The sequence below is a fragment of the Rattus norvegicus genome, chromosome 7, assembly GCF_036323735.1.
Source record: "Rattus norvegicus strain BN/NHsdMcwi chromosome 7, GRCr8, whole genome shotgun sequence".
In the NCBI taxonomy this organism is placed as follows: domain Eukaryota; kingdom Metazoa; phylum Chordata; class Mammalia; order Rodentia; family Muridae; genus Rattus; species Rattus norvegicus.
The window spans coordinates 25,023,410-25,042,796 of NC_086025.1; the positions used below are offsets into that span (position 1 = coordinate 25,023,410).

The window sequence follows — 19,387 nt, forward strand, 5'->3', positions numbered from 1 at the left end:
GAGGACCTCAGGACCAACTGCTAAGATCTCCGTGAAATCAGACACTCATTTCCACTTTCTCTCTATTACTTAGTTATTTAGGCCACACGTTTAAAAAAATACATTATGAGGTATTTGTGAATAAGCAAAATTTGAAAACTTTGGATCTAATGTCAAATCTGTTTCCTTTGTCTTATTTTTAAACTATTTAAAAGTTTTTTGTTTTTTTGTTTTTTTTTCCCTTTTTGAGATACTCTTCCCATGTAGCCTAAGCAAACCGCAAACTCGCAGCTCCTGCCTGAGGCCCTAGAGGGCTGGGGTTGCAGGAGCACAGCACCCGCCCAGATCACTGTAAGGTTTAGGCCTTCTGCAAACTGCCGAACAGGACAGTCATCGCTATGCACAAGTGACAGTCGTTGAGACGGTGCTTCACTGTTGTTTTGGCCTTGAATTTGTCAAGGTCCAGCTGCCTCGTGAGTCAGTCTCAACACCATTCTGACATGACTGAGTCATACAGAGAGTTTGCTAGATACAATGGAAAATATATGTTTGTCAATTAACCATTTTCTCCCCTGAACTCTAGCAGGAGAGGCAGACAGAAAGGAAGGGGTCATCCAGCATCCAGACAAGAAGTAAGGGGTCCCAGTGTGCAGACCCTCAGGAGGACAGAGATGGCAGGGTTACCTTGCTCTGAATAGGTGCTGTTGAGTTCTCGAAACAGGGGAGCGATGATCACTGGGAGATAGGGCTTCACCCGGTCTACCCCAAGATCCACGGCCACCGCACCGAGGAACTTAAAGATGCAGGTTCTCTGAAAGAAGACAGCGTTTTCACTTGAAATGTTTCTGCTCAACATTCTGTCATGCAAAAAGTGTTCATTTGAAAGCAGAGTTCACTCTATTGTGCGATAGATAGTGTTACACTTTTAGGTTCAAGATAGAAAACCCCAAGGATCTGAAAGTCTCATGGATAATGTTAAAATATTTAACAAAAAATCCAAGCCCCAAAACAAACACCCCAAACCCAAACTACCACACATCAGGCATGTAACTGATGCCTCTAAATGGAGCACGGGAGGCTGAGGCTGGATTCCTTCCAGCACACGTTTCAGACTGGCCTAGGATATAAAGCAAGTTCAGGCAAATTCGTCAGAGCCCGTGTCAAGCTGGGCGTGTGGTGCAGGCTCAGGAGGCAGAGGCAAGCAAATCTAAGCTGGAGGTTAGGCTGGCCTAGATAGTGAGCTGCCAGAGCTACAGAGAAATTCTCTCTCCGAAAACCAAAACCCAACTGAAACCCAGCCAACCAACCAACTAACCAACCACCCCAACCCCTGTGTGAAAACACAGGAGCCAGGCATGGTGGCACACACCTCTGACGCCAGCATCTGGGGGCAGAGCCAGAGTCCTGTGAATTCCAGGAGGGCAGAGCAGAGCTCCGGCCAGAACTATGTAGTGTGCTGAGAACCTTCTTAGACAACAACAAGCAAACAACAGAGACTTTCAGTTGTCCTGCTCTGTACCTTTAAGGGGTTTCTGGGTGAATAGGCAGCTTCCAGCTTAGCCATTCGGGACAGCTTCTGGATCAGCCACATCAATGTGGCTGGCTTGCTGGGCTCTTCTTTCTCTTCTCTGCTGGACTCCGTCTTCCCATCTGCAGCAGCCTTCTCTTCTGCCGCCTCTCTGGCCAGAGCATCTCCTAACGTGTCCTGTTCTTCCGAGTCTTTTAACCTTTCTTGCTTGTTCTCAGAATCAAGTTCCAGTAAATATAAGACTTTTGCTATGAACAGTAAGTTCTTAACAACCTTAAAAGATGAGGAGGGGGAGTTAGAAACAAGTATGGCTCGTTGGAGCCTAACCAAGTGCAGTGGACAGACACAGAAAGCACAGCACCGCTGCACTGATGGCTGTGTGCTTCAAATTCTTAAGTCCTTCCATAGACAGCATCCAAATTCACCCTCACGGAACTTATCCACCTGTCTCAGTTCCGTCCTTAAAAATCACAGAAAATATTTCCCTATGGAATAACCTTTCTTATTTTACCTTGCACCAAATTCTTTGAATGGAGTCAGGTAGCAGTAGTGTTAACTGACTGGTTGGTGTCTATCCATACTATGGGTCAGCTGTAAAAGGTCTCTCTGAAGTGGTATTACCAGGAGGAAATGAGAAATGAGCTCAGAGTTATTATAAGGTCCACATGTAAACTGTCACGAATGCTCAGTCACGAGTGCTCAGCCACGACCCAGCAGTCTGAGAATCAAGGCCGAGCGTTTAACTCTGCCACCCATCCCTTCCCTGCCCCTGCCCCATGATAAACCATGCTACCATTCACGTTTTAAACATAAGAGTGGAGACCTGTAGCCCAGGCTGCCCTCAAACTGCTGGTAAGCTGCCCACCTCAGCCTCCCAAGGGCTGGGATTACTGGCATGAGCTCTTATACCGGCTACAGTTACATTTCCTCTTATGGAAGTCCATAAACGATTTTCAATGATGGGATAATGTATCTGTTTCTAAGGACAGCCAGTGCTTAGGGCAGAATGTGGACAGCATCTTTTCTCTCTAACTTCCGGGGTGGAGAGGAAATATGTTATCAGGTTGTGCTACAACACCTACACCATCAGTTAACCCCTGTAGAGCTTAGTCACTGAGTGGGATAGGGAATGGTGGGGAAGCCAAGAGTTATTCCAGTACTGACCCCAGAATCAACGAGACAGCACGTGTAACTGCACACACGCTGGCATAGACGTTTACACACACACACACACACACACACACACACACACACACACACACACGCTGGCGTGGACGTTTACACTTGGTCAGATATGCCAGACACGAAAGCTGGCTACAAACAGAAGAGCCAGTAGCAGATGCAAGCCTGTGTCAGTCTGCGGCTCTGACCCTGAGCCGACCACACCCTTACCTGCTCTCCTAGGGACGCATCTAAGAACCTGGAATGCAGTTGATGGCACGAAGCCAGAGAGAAACTCTTCATCTGTGAAAAGAGACGGACATGAGCAGACAGACAGCACATCTGTTGGTTTATTAAAAAACAGAAACAAAAATAAAAAATCCACCAACCAAACAGAAAGACCCAGTCATGTGTAACAGCCAGGTGTGGTCGCACACCTCTGACATCATCCGAGCACACCAGGAACCCGAGCCAGAGGAGCCCTGTGACTTCAAGGCCAGCCTGGGCTCCACAGTGAGCTCCACAACTCCTTTACGCTTAGTGAAATTGTGTCTCACAACCAAACCAACCCCCGGCCCCAACAAAAGCCCCCAAACAAAGCTACTATTAGTTCCGTGTGCAGCAAGTCATCAGCGGGATCTCTCCCAGTCATGGGTTAGAACCACGGTCCACACACCAGAGCAAACACCTCACTCAGCTTAGAAGGGGAGAAAACGGCTTCAGAGAAAGTGTACCTTAGCAAACATACAAGCAGCAAGAACAAAACCCAAGCTAGGCATGGAGTGGTACAGCTCCCAGGACTTAGAAGGCCAAGGCAGGAGGTACAGTAACTCAGGCCAGCTTGATTTTAGGCTAGCCAGGGCTACATGGAGACTCTGTCTTTAAAAACTAAAAGAAAACGAATGGTACCTTCTGGTCAAGGTCACTTGTTAGGAACTTGACTGCTACAGGGTCTGAGGTCTTCTTTTTGGCCTTTTTGCCTTTCCATTTTTGAATGAGCTCTTCTGGTTGGCAAGAGGCAAAGAGCAATCCAAAAATCTGGGCTGCCGTGAGCCACACCCAGCTGTGTGGATGTCTGAGGTGAGAATGCACATGACCTGAAAGAGAAGATGCGTTCTCAGGCACCCTGATTCTCTGGAGGGACAGATGGAGGCACCCATGGAGCTGCTCACAGGCTTGGACCGAGGAGCCGAGGAGCTGCAGAGGAAAATGGCTGTCCCTGCTTCCCAGGCCACAGGAGCCGGGGAGGAGAGGCAGAAAGCCTGGCACCGTCTGGTAAAGGATGCACAGAACATGTGTACATACACAGGAAAGCCCACCGTTCCTAGAGCTGGTGCCACACGAGCTCGTTTCAGAACCCAGGGCGGGAAGATGCTGTTCTCAGACCATCTGTATGTCAGTGATGGAAACGTGTGCAGACACAAGCTTGGTTCTAAAAGAAATTGGTGACGGAAAACAACCATTTCTTTCTGAGGGCCTTCTACTGGGTGTGTGCTCTGGTAACATCCTTTAGACACAATTGTGAAGGAGAGTGCAGCTTTACCTTAGAGGAAAGAAGTGCTCCTGGAAGCTGGGGTCACACAGAGCCCCACCTCACCCAGAACGCAGTGCTTCAGCAATAGGATGGACACCAGGCCTCTCTCTCTCCATCGCTGCTCTTGGCAGGAAGAGTGCAAGTCTAATGTGCAGTCGTTTGACCACTGCACTCTGTGAATGTCCACATACTGACTAATCTAAACGTATATGCTAAAGTTCTGGGTTACACTCTGCATTGGGAGAGTTCTCTAGAGTACACATGGTAATTTAATGTCCTCAAGTGAAAAGGGCGTCTACTGAGCTGTACTGTCATGACATGCTGGCTGAGTACACTAGGACACTAACATCTCTAGGGAACTAAGCCATGTGGGAAACACCTACTTCATAAGCCGACTGGAAGGAAATACACTGTGTGTGTAGATCTCAGACTGTGCTGCCAACAGTCTTACCCCTCTCCCTTCCTCCCGCTGCTCCTTTTTATTAACAAGGACCCCCAAGCTGGGGGAACACAGGAAGGAAAGGGGATGAGGAAGAGCTGGTGTGTGTGTGAGAGTGTGTGTGTGTGAGAGTGTGCATGTGTGTGTGTGAGAGTGTGTGTATGTGTGTGAGTGTGTGTGTGAGTGTATGAGTCTGTGTGTGAGAGTGTATGAGTCTGTGAGAGTGTGCGTGTGTGTGTGTGAGAGTGTGTGAGCGAGTGTGCATGTGTGTGAGAGTGTGTGCGTATGTGTGTGAGAGTGTGTGTGTGAGAGTGTATGAGTGTGTGTGTGAGAGTGTGTGTATGTGAGAGTGTGTGTGTGAGTGTATGAGTCTGTGTGTGAGAGTGTGCGTGTGTGTGTGAGTGTGAGAGTGTGTGTGAGTCTGTGTGTGTGTGTGAGAGTGTATGTGTGTGAGTGTGTGTGAGTGTGAGAGTGTGTGAGAGTGTGTGTGAGAGAGAGTGTGTGTGTGTGTGTGTGTGCGCGCACGCTAGCGTGTGCTTGTGGAGTGAAGGAAACCACGCAGCACTTCGACAACTTTACCTTTTCAAAAATTAATATCCTTTGTTTCATAAATGAAATGAATTAGTGACGAAGAAATACCCTTCCCCCACAAAGAAACATTTCAGTGTAATAATCTGATGGGATCCTTTACGTTTTCCTTATGAACTTAAAAAAATTTACTTTTTGTAGTGTTCTTATTTAATTTTCAAGTTCTTTCAATATTTTTGTAATAACTACAATGTTAGACTAAATACAATACTTACTCCAGATTTTACTCAAAGTCTCAGAGGGCTTGGTAAAGTGAAGAATATTACATTCCTTGATGAGTTTACTTATCAGGGTGAGAAAACCGAACAGCAGGCGATCGGCAGCCTTTTCTTCCGTCTCCTCTATGATCTAAACACATGGAGAACGCATGCCAGTTGACACAATGACCCGGAAGCACCCAATCCACGTCTCTCTAGCACGTTTGTTTCTACTAGGCTTCCCAATCACAGCAACAGCCCTCATTCCCAGCCACCTTACCACTTTGCCAGTATCACGCCCACCTCCCAGCCTTGAGACCAACAATGTTTCTGGATACTGTCAGATACACCCGTGGAGTAAGAAGCTCTGGCTGAGAGTCTCTAACTTCATAGGTCATGGAAGATAATTTGTCTTCACCCCCACTTGGCTTTTAGATAGTATCTCACTGTCTATACCATGCAGGTGTCCAAAGTGCTTGAGATTATGGGTGTGCCATCATGACAGCAGGCTCCCCCTGGGACTATAGGTATGCACTGTGACAGCAGGCTGTCCCTGGGACTATAGGTGTGCATCATGACAGCAGGCTGTCTGTCCCCGGGATTATGGGTGTACATCTCGAGAGCAGGCTGTTACTTGCTTGTTTCTGTGGTGCTAGGGCACGCTGGTAAGCACTCCATTGAGGAAATATTTCCTTTACCAGCTGCAGTGAATTCTTGCTTTGACTAACAACAACTGCATGTTTAAATACTGACTCAATTTGAGTCCCAAGTTTTAGTACCTAGCAAATTACTTACATCTTTAAAACTTTCAGGATCAATTTCCTTTTCAATCACAGGAAGAAGAGTTCCAAGCCTTCTCTCAAAGTCAACTCCTTCACTTTCCACAAATAAACCACAGGCCAGGGCAGCAAGTTGCCTATTTAATCGCTATAAAAAAGCCACAACGGGATGGATTACAGAAAGGCAGATGTCATCAACACCAGAGACAACATGGATAAACGCCATGCGCTGGCCCTCCTATGCGGACCCTAGCTTTATACATGTGTGTTTACCTGGAGTGACAGGAAACTAGAAAAGGGCCAAGGAGAGGAAAACAGAGGTTAAAGGAGAGGGACAGGGAGGATTAAACCTGTCATGTGAGAGCAAAAGGGGGTCGGTGGTAGAAAGGTTCAAGTCAGATGGGGGCCAGAGCACGTGCAGGATCAACCAAATCAAAACTGGATGAAACTAGAATTTTCAAAAAGAGAGAAGAAAATAAACGAGATCCTGGGCAAACGCAGTAAAGGACGGGCCAGCGGTGACGGGGAGAGTGTTAAGGGGGAGAATGAGGAAGACTTCCGTCCAGCAATGGAAAAGCAGACGTGTCAGGCACTCACTCGCTGGAGGGTTCTGCTCCGCTGAACACCCGCAGACGGTTATCCTCTATGGCACCTGGACTTTGTGCCAGTTTAAGAGCTCACGGCTCACACAATCACAGTTACCAACACGGCTGCCGGGACAGGGCGTTCGCTCCAACAGTGTATCTAGCATGCATTCTGATGTAAACTGTGCTAAAAGCGTGTCACTGAGCCATGACCAAAAGCAACACTGACCTTCTTTGCTTCAAACCAGGAGGTAACCAGAGCAAACAGCCAGTCTTTCTTCTCACGGCTGACCTTGCTGAGTAAGGACTTGACTGCCATGGACGCCATCCTTTTGCACATGGCAGAGTCATCGTTGATCATCATTAGGCAGAGAGGAATGAAGAACATCCCGCAGTAGTCATGGAGGAGTCCCTGTGGGACAGCAGGCACCAGTGAGAATGGAACTGCTGTGGCTGCGTGACAACATGGACAACACGGAGCCAGGCTCCCAGGGCCCAGGGGCAACGTACCTGAGGGAAGGTCTCAAACAGATAGGCGATCATTTCTAAAGTGGATTCTCTTCCCGTCTCATGTTCATAACTAGGGCAAGAACGTTAGGTAGACTCAGTACACCATGGTTATTTTAAATTAAAATGTATCAGTTTGTCACCTAGTTTCTTTAAAAGCTGGGAACTACTCCATTCCCTTCATGGTCGTGAATGCATGCACCCAGCAAGCGGCCAGGCAGGTTTAGAGGGAAGCTGTTGGGTTTCCAACATTCTATGTAGACTGATCGGACTGAGTAAAAAGCAACCCACAGAAACAACAGGGAAGTCAAGAGTAACAGAGCAGCATCCACAGAGAAACGGCCACCAGGCCCACGCTGTCCCTTCAAGACTGTCGCCACACTAACAGTACAGAAACTGCCTTCTGCTCCCATGCGGCTCACGGTTGGGCTTACCTCAGCTGAGCCAGCATAAATTCCAGGTTTGGTCTCAGTTTCTCACCGAGGGGATAGTCAAGGATGTACTTCAGGAAAACCTAAGAACAAAGCACGCGGCTGACCATGTGCAGCCTGCCTGTCTAGGCAGGAACCGCACCTTCCCTCCCCTTGTTTCCTTATGAGGCAGGGGACTGACACAGGCACTGGGCTTGCTAGGCCAACGGGACTCCCACCTGCTAAGGTGCTGTCTGGGACTCACAGGAGGGACAAAGCGATGAAGTCAGCCTTTCCAACCAACTCCAGGTTAAGCTGTGTACTAAGCCTAGAACTGTGCCCCTTTCCGATCTCCACGTCATTCACTGAGGTCTGGCTCCACAGCGGCTCCTGCCTATGACCACGTGGTTAAAGCTCCAAACCTAAGCCTGCACATCAAAGCCTCTGTCAGGGGTCGCGGACAGTGTGACCACTGCACTTCCCACCCCTGTGCCGAGCCTAGCACTGTTAACTCTGGCTTAGCTCTTTTCAAGTCCTCACACACTAGGCGACAGAACACAGTGGTGGACAGAGACTCTGAAGTCACTTTCTGGTCCAAACTGTAATTTTTTTTCAAATTACTTATTTATTTAGTGTGTGTGTGTGTGTGTGTGTGTTTGTGTGTGTGTGTGTGTGTGTGCGCGTGCGTATATGCATGGAGGCAGGAGGACAACTTGTAGTTCTTTCCTTCCATCATGTGGGTCCCCGGGATCAAGCTCAGATCACTTGCTGGGGTCGGCAGCGAGCGCTTTTACTTGCTGAGCTGCCTGGCCGGCTAGGCTTCCGTCCTACCCCACTAGTATTCTGGCTTAGTTAAACACACGGTGAAAATGACGGTGCATCCTTCAACTTCCAGAGCCTGGTAAAACAGACACCAGATGCCCACATGAGTGGACTGCGTAAGGGGCTGAGTTGAATCAATAATGCGCTGTGTACAGCCCACTTTGGAATGCCTGTGTGTAACGCACACATCCCATCTCTTGGTGGAGAGGAGGTGACCCCTCCCTGTCGCAGTAGGTGAGAGGGATGTGTGAGAGAGGATCACAAGCCAGAATGAAGATCAGAGAGCATGTGTGATCCAGGGCACATGCTAGTGCTTTACGGCAGCTGACCCTCTGTGCTCATGCCGATTCAGTTCTGGGGATTTACTTCCTCTTCTGCCTGGCCTCCACAGCAGTGTGTGTGCGTGGTCTTCTCTGTCTACCTTCTCCACACGGAGGATCGCACACTTAAGTGTCAGGCCTGGCAGTCAGCACCTTGACCCACAGAGCTCTCACCAGCCAGCGTCTCCATCTGTAACCAGACCACAAGGCCTGCCCAGGCATCTGTGCTCTGCTCTGAAGGACGCTCAGCTCGTCTCACCCCAAAGGCTACTTTCTGAAGGCGGCTACTGCTCCTTCACCTGGAAGACTGGACCCCACTCTCCCGTCACTCCTCACTGCCCTCCTGACCTCCTCCTCTACAGCTTGAGTCTCAGCACACAGCATCAGCGTCACACAAGTCAGTCGTCAGCCCAGTTGGACAGAGGGTCACCTCTCAAACTACAGAAGCCAGCGCTGGCAGGGAGTGGCCCAACGTTTCCTACAGAAACAGGCTCTGTCTCCACACCTGTCTGCACTGGACCCTGGCAGGCTCGCTCTGGGCAGAAATCGCCAGCTTGGATACTTTCCGCATGACATCATCAATTTCTGGGACCAACAATTTTCTTGATAAAATAGCCTAAAATATAAAGGGAAAAGACATAAAAAATTTACACAAAGATGGAAATAAGTAGGCATGATGTTAAAGTGGTCACCGGCAGTTTTCAAACACACAAAAAATAACCAATAGCAAAAGCAATCTTAAGAGATTAAAATGGAAAACATTATATTATGTAGTAGTTCATCAAATTCAGAACAAATGACTCTCTGATATGATATCTAGAGGATGATATTTGTACATAGCTCCCTGGGCTTAGATAAATATATGTATGTATGTGTTTGTGTGTGTGTGTGTGTGTATACACATATGTGTGTGTGTGTGTGTATGTTTATATATGCATGCATGCACACAATGGTGGAGACTGAACTCAGGGCCTTTCACGTTCTGTGTTTTACTACTGAGACCAATCCCAGCTCCTCTGGTCTGGGAAGGTAACTGCAGATCTTATGTTTAAATACTATATCAGGGGCTGGAAAAATGGCTCTGCAGTTAAGAGCATGGGCTGTTTTTCCAGAGGTCCTGAGTTCACTTCCCAGAACCCACATGGTGGCTCATGACTGTCTGTAACTGTGGTCCCATGGGATGCAATGCCCTTTCTATTGTGCAGGCATACATGCAGACAAAATACCCATACAATAAATAAAGAATTCTTTAAAAAGTACTATATAAGCTTATACCTATCAAAATCATCATATCCATCATCAATTAAGTAGCATGCTCCATATTATTCTAAGGATCTGATATGAGTGCATAAATGGCCAGAGCCAACATTTGGGGACATCATACCTTCAGAAGACCAAACGCAGTGGCTTGTCTTGAAGTATCATAAATGTCTTCTTCAGCATAAGCCAGGAGAACCTGAAGCTGTTTCTCAGTTATCTGGTGAGACTTGACTTTCTTTACAACGATGGTAACACACTGTAAGTCACAACAGGGAGTTAACAGCAGCCACCCAGCACGGGGGTCTAATGAAACGAAAAGATGCTGGTCCTGGCTCTCCCTAACTGACGATGGCTGGTCCTGGCTCTCCCTAACTGACGATGGCTGGTCCTGGCTCTCCCTAACTGACGATGGCTGGTCCTGGCTCTCCCACTGATGATGGCAGGTCCTGGCTCTCCCACTGATGATGGCTGGTCCTGGCTCTCCCCAACTGTAACTGTTTCTTCTCACCTTGAAACAATTCACGACCAGGTGGAAGTTCTGGCCCCGGGCAGCCCCCAGTCTTGCATAGTTCTTCAGCAAGAGGAAAAGGTGTTTCGTCAGCTGGTCTGCTTTGGTTGCTATGGAAGGCAGAGGGAACCGCAAGACCCAGATCAGGCACTGCAGAGCACCCGTGATCACCTGAGAAAACAATGCAACTATGACTTAGGACACAGGCAAGGAGCTGAGATATGTCCGCCTACTGTGGGAGATCTAGCTACAAACTGTGAATTTCTTGTTTCTCTAAAAAGTGTTTTTAGATTATTTTACATAAAGAGGGCATCGGACCCCCCAGAGCTGGAGTCATAACTGGTTGTGAGCCATGTGGGTGCTGGGAACAGAGCCCAGGCCCTCTCAAGAGCACCTCTCTTGACTGCTGAGCCACCCCTCCAGGCCCAAGTCAGTCACTCCTTGCTGTGGAAGAACGGACTCCCTATCACAGCAAGTGAACGCAGGTCACAGTCAAAACAAACGCCGCTCATTCACAATGTTCTTAAGGGTTTGGACAGTTTAAGGACTTTTTCCTTAAAATTCAATTTAAAATAGCTTGTCTAATTTCTAGATAGTCCATCTTTATTGTTTGTGTTCTTACAGTGGGCTAGCCTGATGCTCCTTATATTCTAATGCTAATATTGTGTCCCCAAGACTGTTGCCCAGAGATGAGAGTCTGCAGATAGGTCCTAAGTGACCCTGCCCCAAGTAATTTCTGACTGTGAAATAAAGAGGCCAACAGCTGATTTTTGGGCAGAAGGGACATGGGCGGGTTCAGATTTTACGGGCTTGGTGACCCCAAGGAGGACTACAAGAAGAAATAGATACAGGAGGAAGAAGGAGAAGTCTCCATGGGTTAGGTGAGCCATAAGTACATGGCCCTGAGGGCTAGCCAATTGGAGCTAAGAGCAGCCCAGATGAAACATAGTAAATACTGAGTAATAACTCTGAGTTATCATATCAATAGGAAAATAGATTATAACAACATGGAGGGAAGGTATCCACCCAATATTGGGCTGCCTAAGGTTTATTGTAAATATAAAGACTATGTGTGTCTTTTATCTGGGAACAAAATGGTCAAATGCAGGGTAGAAACCCAGAAACCCTGGGTTGCGATTAAATAATTTCTACAACATGTTCTATATACAAGTGTGTGCGTGTGTGTGCGTGTGCGTGTGTGTGTGTGTGTGTGTCTGTCTGTCTGTCCACACACTCTACTGGGTATCACTGGCACTGCTGCTGCCGCCGATGCCACCACTACGTCTTGTGAAGCCCTAGGCTCAATCCAGGGCCCTTCCCATGCGAGGCAGATGTTCTACCACTGACCTACATTCCTCATGAGCCACTGGGCATTATAAATACAAATAACTAGGTGTGGTGGCTCACGCCTGGATTCCCAGCACTTGAGAGGCTGAGGGAGAGGGACCTTGAGTTTGAGGCCAACTTGGGCTACATAGTTAAGAGTCTGTTTCAAAACCCCAAACATAAATATACTTATAATTTCTGTGTTAAGAAGAGACAACAGGGGCTGGAGAGATGGCTCAGTGGTTAAGAGCACCGACTGCTTTTCCAGAGGTCATGAGTTCAATTCCCAGCAACCACATGGTGGCTCACAACCATCTGTAAAGAGATCTGATGCCCTCTTCTGGTGTGTCTGAAGACAGCTACAGTGTACTTACATATAATGAATAAATAGATCTTAAAAAAAAAAAAAAAAAGAAGAAGAAGAAGAGAGACAACAGGCTCAAAACCAGGCCTAAGAACATGTAACATTTTCCACAGTTACATACTATGTACAAGGATAGGGAGCGTGTGCTGGTACTCGGGTGGTAGAGTCCCCGCATCCCCAGGCCCAGACAGGCCTGCAGTCCTGATCCACTCCCTCTAGCACAGGCACCCGCACAGGGCGCATATGAAGAGCTATAAGGGGCCTGGCCATCTGAAAGACCCAGGCTGATGCCTGAGCCTTCTGAGGGACAGAAGCCTGTGTGACTCCGGAGATAAGCATTTCCTCTGTGGAACAGGTGCTCTGCCAAGGAGACGGCAGCTCTGGGGCCCTGAGAGCTCATCACAGACCACGGCTCTCTGCCAGCCCTAGCTTCCCCATTGACATCTGCCTTGGGCCGGGACTACAAGCACTAGTACACTAGTAGCACTAGTATGGGTACAGCACTAGTCTTGTGTGATAAAGTTCTAGGTTCATTCAGAAACAGAACAGGGCTGGGCTCGAGAGCTAGTCTGCTGCTGTCTCAGAGGCTCTAGGTTTGGTTACTAGCATCCAGATTAGACAGCTCACAACTGCCCAGAACTCAGCACTTCAGGGACCCACTACTCTCTTCTGGATCCCGTGGGCATCCAGGTACATATGTAAGAACGCATACACATAAATACAAATAAAGTAAATCTTCAAAATGAAACAATCTGCGTCAGGAGTTAGCAGAGTCAGGGATGAAGCCACGATGATGATGATGACGACCACCATGCAGATGAAGATCAGTATCTGGGGACACTGGAGGTGTTTTGAGATAGCGTAGTAAAAGGACTTTCAAAGATGGTCAGGGCTATCCAAACAAATTTATGTCATCCAACCTCAGGTCCTCATGATCACACAGATGAACTCTGCTTGCTAAGCCTTCTTCCTACATGCCCCCTCTAGTTATTGTCAAGGAGGCAGACAGGGAAGTAAGAGTTCCTGAGGTAAGTTTCAGCCCATGTGAAGGAGCAGACGCTCCAACTCGGACCAATACTCACCTTCACATCCTGGGCACCCAGGCAGTTGATGAGGACAGACACAAAAGGATCCAACATTTCCAGCACACGCTCACTAGAGGACTTGATCTTGGATGTCTTCAAACTCAGGTGCAGCAGCTACAAGGTATGAAGAGGATATTTTACATTATTTCTCCAAAATACTAGGTGGACGAGGTAAAGGAGCTGACTTGCAGAGATGAATATGACATTTCAAGATGCTTCTATTCAAAATAAAACAAGAAATGAAGAAATCCAAGAAGCGACTCTCAGAAAGCCATGCTTGTGGGAACGCAGTCTGTGGCTGAGATGCTGTTCATAAAACGACCACTGAGCATTTACTGGGATTCCAGCACTGGCTCCATGCACAGGGCACAATAATGGCCAGAACAGACCTGGTGCCCACACTGGGGGCTCTTAGCTAGGAACACTCAAAGAGTGAGTTGAGAGCTGAGGGAAGCCAGGCTCACTGCAGTGTGTGTTGGGGTGCTACAGTAGGAGCCTGGAGCCAGGAAAAGAAAAAGGCCCAGGAACTAAAAATGAAATTTTAAAATTCAAAAATTAAAAAGTCTGTCTCATTACCTTAAAAAACACAGTGAAATTCTAATAAATTTAGGTTAGAATAGTAACTCTGAGACAACTGTATATCAAAAATATGGGGGGTTGGGGATTTAGCTCAGTGGTAGAGCGCTTGCCTAGCAACCGCAAGGCCCTGGGTTCGGTCCCCAGCTCTGAAAAAAAAAAAAAAAAAAAAAAAAAGAAAAAAGGAAAAAATATGGCCCAGAATGGTGGTGTATTCTTGTAATCCCAGCACTCGGGGTACAGGGGCAGGTGAACATTGCTAAGTGTGAGGCCAGCCTGGTCTACACAGAGATCCAGGGCAGCCAGAAGGGTGTGCTATTAGAAGTATTGGTGGAGGCAAACGGTAAGTTAACGAACGCACCCTTAACCAGTTCTGGAAGTAATTTGTGGTGCAGCATTGGCACAGGAGGTGGCTGGCACCCAAGATTCTGCAGGTTAAACCGGAAACAAGTTGTAAGGAAGTCTTACCCGAAGTCCAGACTCAATGAATACGTGCATGTTGGTTTTCTTGCTCACGACAGCTTTTGCTCCACCTCGAACCGGAGTTGCAGGGAGCAGAAGGCAGCTCTGGGGTGGCAGTCGAGCGTCAGGCACAGGGGCTGCTGGCTTTCTGCCAATCAATCACATGGGAAAAAAGGAAAGAGCACTGTCATCGATTGGCTCTGAGAGGATGCTGTGGCCTGGAGAACCGAGCAGTGCCGGTGGGGCCCAGCCACTGGAGCTCTGCTCTTCCCTCCCTGCAGACGACCGCCACTGACTGAGCTGCAGCAATCCCTAGACTACGGAACGGGTCTGAGTGAAGACAGGCAGCTAGAGGACACTGCCTGGGGCTGCAATCTGCAATGGAACACCTAGGGGTCCTTTTCAGAACACAGCAAAACCCAAAGCATGGGCACGAGGTGTTTTCAGATCGCTCAAGTTCTACATCTGTTTTTATCAGAACCACAGGGATGTATTTCAAATCCATCCTTCCATTCGGTAAATATTTACAATTGATACTAGAGAATGGTAGGGAGTTAACAGGATGCTGTCATTCATAGCCACCTCATTAAGAGAAAATCTACATTTTTCATTTTCTGAGGTGGGTCTCACTGTGTAACTTGGCTGTCCTGGAATTCACTCTGTAGACCAGGCTGGATTTGAATTCAGATCCCTGCCTCTGCTTCCTGAGTGCTGGGACTAAAGGTCCCACTACACAGGACAAACAAACAAACAAACAGCCCCAAACCCCCATCTCATGTTAAAGTGGAGCTGGGAAGAGCTTGGAAAGCTCTCAGCCTAAACAGCACAAGTGAAGAAGAACTTTGCTATGTAAGCTTGGCTGCTGCATAGTCACAATCCTCCTGCCTCTGCTCCTGAGCGAGCACTGGGATCACAGACATCCATTGACGTAATCAGCTTAATTTTTATTCTGCACTGTGTCAGATTATTAAGTTAACACACTTAAGAGGTGGTGAGTGAAGGGCTGGTCAGAAAGAGAGGCTCACGAGCTGGGTGGTTTAGCTTAAAGTTTTCCCCAAACTTACTTTTCCTTTTCTGTTAGCAGTGGCAGATTTTCACTGACCAAACCGTAACTGAGCAGTAGAAGAGCATCAGCCGTCATGTCTGGATTCACAATTAACCCTGCTATAATTCGGCGTAAGGTTTCATGAACTTTCCGGGCAAGTTTTAAGCTTGTGGTATTTTGTAGGATCTAAATGGGCAAACAGAGAACGGCAATCTGATGAAAAGCCATGTTTCTATCTGCAGTATGGCTCTTCCGCATATTTGCTTTCTAGTGCATTCTTTTTCTAATTAAAAAAAATATATAGTAGTATATCTTCAAGTAGCTATGACATATAAAGTCAAAGTTACTGTGAACCTGTGAACCGAGGTTTCCAAAGGAAAACAGTGTACAGGGCTGACTGGTTAAACCGCAGGGCTGTGGAGAGCTGCAATGTTGCAGGCCCAGAAACAATCTCAGGCTATCGTGAGCCCCATTAAGGGTCATTTACTGTGCACCCCTGTGTTGACCTAACATCCTTGTGACTATCTAGTAAGCCCTTTTGGGAATACACAAACAGACCTCCAGCTTTCACCAGGCCAAAGGCTAAGAATGTCTTCAGATAACTTCATGGGACTCCTGCAGAAACTCTCCACTCTACTGTAACTGACCTACTCAATGTTTCCATAATGTATTCTTTTTTTCTTTTTTCTTTTTTTTGGAGCTGGGGACCGAACCCAGGGCCTTGCGCCTGCTAGGCAAGCGCTCTACCACTGAGCTAAATCCCCAACCTCCATGATGTATTTTTAAATGCCTTGATTTATGACTCTGTTTCTTCTGCTACTATAGAAACTTCATTACTTTGTTACCATGTTTGAATTTATGTTGCCCTCATTCATATTTACCATTTATAAAGAGTATAAAATCTTGCATTTTCTTTAAGGCAAGAGCAGCCTCAACTTTAGGGACAATCACTGTGAATGGTTTCTATGCTTCCATTCCTGTGACTTCCTTTCCTGTTGGTGAGGCTTGGGACAAGTGCTGCAGGTGTCAGCTGCCAAGAGCACTGATTGCAAGTGTGCATGTGTGCACCCTGTGTTCCCCCAAGCAATTAAAAGGCACAAATGCTATTTAAAAGACAGCATGTTAATTAAGGGCTACAATGGCCAGGCCTCAGGACAAACTCAAAGGAACTTAATAGGAACTTGGGACCATCATTGACCTCAGCAAGATACTCAGCACTTCACTGCATGAGAGCCTTTCCACCTTAAAATACATCCAACGTTCTTATGTCAGCCTCAGATAAACTACGGACTCTCTGGAATATGGACTACGGAATAGGTTTACCGACCACCAAGACACCTGAAGTAAGAGCAACTTGTGACCCTGGCCAGCATTTTGGGCTCTAGTTTTAGTATATGAAGCTGTATAACACGAACCATTGACATTATTGAATGCTTATCACTTAAATGGGCAAGGCAAACAGTAAGACAGTAAGTAAACCTGTTCTCTGTAAGGCAAAAGGCACCGGAAAGCCTGTGAGTTTTGGGCCAAAATGGTCTAGAACGAGATCCCTAGTTGCTGTAATGATGCTTCTTTCTAGCCCCCTTCAGCCCAAGCCTCGATTTTCTACCTGTAACAGTGTTTAGAACATTTTCACTTTTTCTTTAACTGTCTGTGTATGAGTGTGTTACCTCAAGAGGCCAGAAAAAGGTGTCAGATACCTTGAAACTGCAGTGATAGATGGCTGTGAGCCACCATGTGGATGCTGGGAATTGAACCTAGCTCCTTGGGAAGAGCAGACAGTGCTCTTAGCACCCACATCTAGCACATTTAATGGCAGCACTCTTCACTTGGCACCATGGCAGCTGTTTAAAGACACAGATGTGCTGTTCACTCACACTCCAGCTCTCAGTGCCTTCCTCTCACGACTATGGGTCCCTGGTCACAGCACACCCCAGGCAAGGCTGCAACCCGGCACGCACACAGCACTTGTTCGCTCCTTTAGCACAAAGGCAATCACAGTCTCGTGCACGGAGAGTGCCCACCTCGCAGGGCTCTCAGGAACTAAAGAAGCGTAACCCTGCTGCTCCCAGTCTCGCACAGACCCTTACCTCTTTTAAGGGAAGAATAAGTTTCGTAACTTGCTGTTTTCCAACGAATTTGCCCAGGATCTCATAAGAGTCGTAACTCTTGCTCCTTCGAGCCTCCATAACTTTGGACAGAATCTGCTTCACTTCCTTTTCTTCGGCAAGCGCACCGAACAATTCATGGTTAAAAATCTTTGAAAGAAAGGGCGAATGGCAGAGATGAGCACTGGGCAAGGCGCCCAGGCACGAAGTCTGTGACAGCAGCTAAAGTAAGCTGCCCTGAGGCCATCAGAGGAGCTTCTGCTAAGTTTTACACATTTCCAGTGCACTTTAGAAACCACTGCAGAAACACCACACAGAGCCACAGTCTACAGTCCACATGTTCTCATATCTGCAGCTTAATTACTGAAATGAACAGAAGACGGTAAATAAAGCATACGACAGGCGCACATAAAGTTGGGAATTAAAACCAGGGAGTGTCTTCTACACTCTAAGCATCCACCATCACTGAGTGAAACCTTATATTCTATTTTCATTTCTATAGTCTTTTTAATATTTGTGAACTTCTAAAATGACCATTGCCACCTAGGGAAAGCAGAATTGCATTCTGTAAATCTTACCTCAGTCATTATTTGAAGACAAGAATCTAACTCCCCAACGTGCAGCTTGCTGGAGAGGCCTTGCAGCAATGTATAAACAGTGAAAGTGAGAACGTGGACCTAGGAGGAGACGCACAATCAGGATGCAAATGGCTGAGTCCCACAGTTGAGGGCACCACACAGGCCTAGGAATGCTGACCTTAATGCTGTCCACATGTTAATTACTGCTCAGAGCAGCTTTGAGACATGTTCTCACATGTCACCATTTAAGGACCTTTGACAGAATGACAGCTTCATATAGAATACAGTGTTCAGAAACCCAAGGCATGCAAGGAGTACAGAGATTTATGAAGGAAAGACGGGCAGACACACACATACGAACTGCTGAGAAACTGGTCACATCATTAAAGCAGTCAGGAAAACCCATGTGACACAGAAGGGGATCAAACTGTGGTACAGTATTTTAAAATAAATCCTGGTCAAGGGCGAGTTCTCTCTTGAGCGGTTACAGCCTTTTCAGGAATGAAGGTAGGATAAAGACCTCCCAGAAGGGCAGTGAGACTCCATGCCACCAGCCCCACACTACACCACTGCTCAGGGAGGCTCTTCAGATTCCAGGGAGGTCCCAGGAGATCAGAGGGGAGGCAAGAGCAGCAATGGAACTATCCAAGTGGGACACTTTCCTTACTTGACTTCCTCCATATGTATCTGACCACTAAAAGCATATATGCTGATCTCTAGACATGCTGGCAAGAAGAGCCACATAAGGAAAGGATCTGGAGTTACTTAGAACAGCTTCCTTACACCCGCGTAAGTTAAGACGTGTAAGGAATGTTAACTACACAGCCCTTGGAGAGTACCTGAACAAGTCATAAAGGTTCCCAAACTTGACCTGTGGATCCTAGTAAATGCAGGCTCTATAGACAAGTGTGGTGGGCTCTAGTTCGCACCTCTCTAACACATGCATGCTGTTGCCCAGGCTTACACTCGGGAGCTGTACCAAGGCCCCATGTAACTGCTCAATGTTTCACACTGCCTGCTGGCCTTAGTAATCTTATACTGTATGCCAAGTTTAAAACCTTCAACACATAAATACATATTCATTCGTATTTTCATATTTGCTCTGTTGGCAATACCTTCAAGTAAACATGACAATAAATTTTCATTAAGATCTAGAGACCGAGAAACAATGCTACACAAGGTCAAAAAAGTCTATGTAACCCCAAGCCAAGGAGAAGCCATAGCTAA

General features: G+C 47.1%; 1 protein-coding gene across 2 annotated transcripts in view; it reads right to left on the reverse strand.

The window, feature by feature from the left end:
* Utp20 (UTP20 small subunit processome component) overlaps positions 1 to 19,387 on the reverse strand; it is an 80,996-nt gene that overhangs the window by 1,381 nt on the left and 60,228 nt on the right. For both annotated transcript variants that reach the window (NM_001191779.1, XM_006241227.5), the window contains exons 44-60: positions 18,161 to 18,259; positions 17,565 to 17,732; positions 15,494 to 15,660; positions 14,436 to 14,577; positions 13,389 to 13,505; positions 10,617 to 10,787; positions 10,233 to 10,364; positions 9,354 to 9,464; positions 7,731 to 7,810; positions 7,300 to 7,369; positions 7,019 to 7,201; positions 6,222 to 6,353; positions 5,445 to 5,577; positions 3,578 to 3,765; positions 2,900 to 2,971; positions 1,499 to 1,780; positions 664 to 790 (exon numbers count right to left, since the gene is read on the reverse strand). In NM_001191779.1, the coding sequence (NP_001178708.1) occupies positions 664 to 790; positions 1,499 to 1,780; positions 2,900 to 2,971; positions 3,578 to 3,765; positions 5,445 to 5,577; positions 6,222 to 6,353; positions 7,019 to 7,201; positions 7,300 to 7,369; positions 7,731 to 7,810; positions 9,354 to 9,464; positions 10,233 to 10,364; positions 10,617 to 10,787; positions 13,389 to 13,505; positions 14,436 to 14,577; positions 15,494 to 15,660; positions 17,565 to 17,732; positions 18,161 to 18,259 (2,374 nt within the window). The remainder of the gene's footprint in view (positions 1 to 663; positions 791 to 1,498; positions 1,781 to 2,899; positions 2,972 to 3,577; positions 3,766 to 5,444; positions 5,578 to 6,221; positions 6,354 to 7,018; positions 7,202 to 7,299; positions 7,370 to 7,730; positions 7,811 to 9,353; positions 9,465 to 10,232; positions 10,365 to 10,616; positions 10,788 to 13,388; positions 13,506 to 14,435; positions 14,578 to 15,493; positions 15,661 to 17,564; positions 17,733 to 18,160; positions 18,260 to 19,387) is intronic.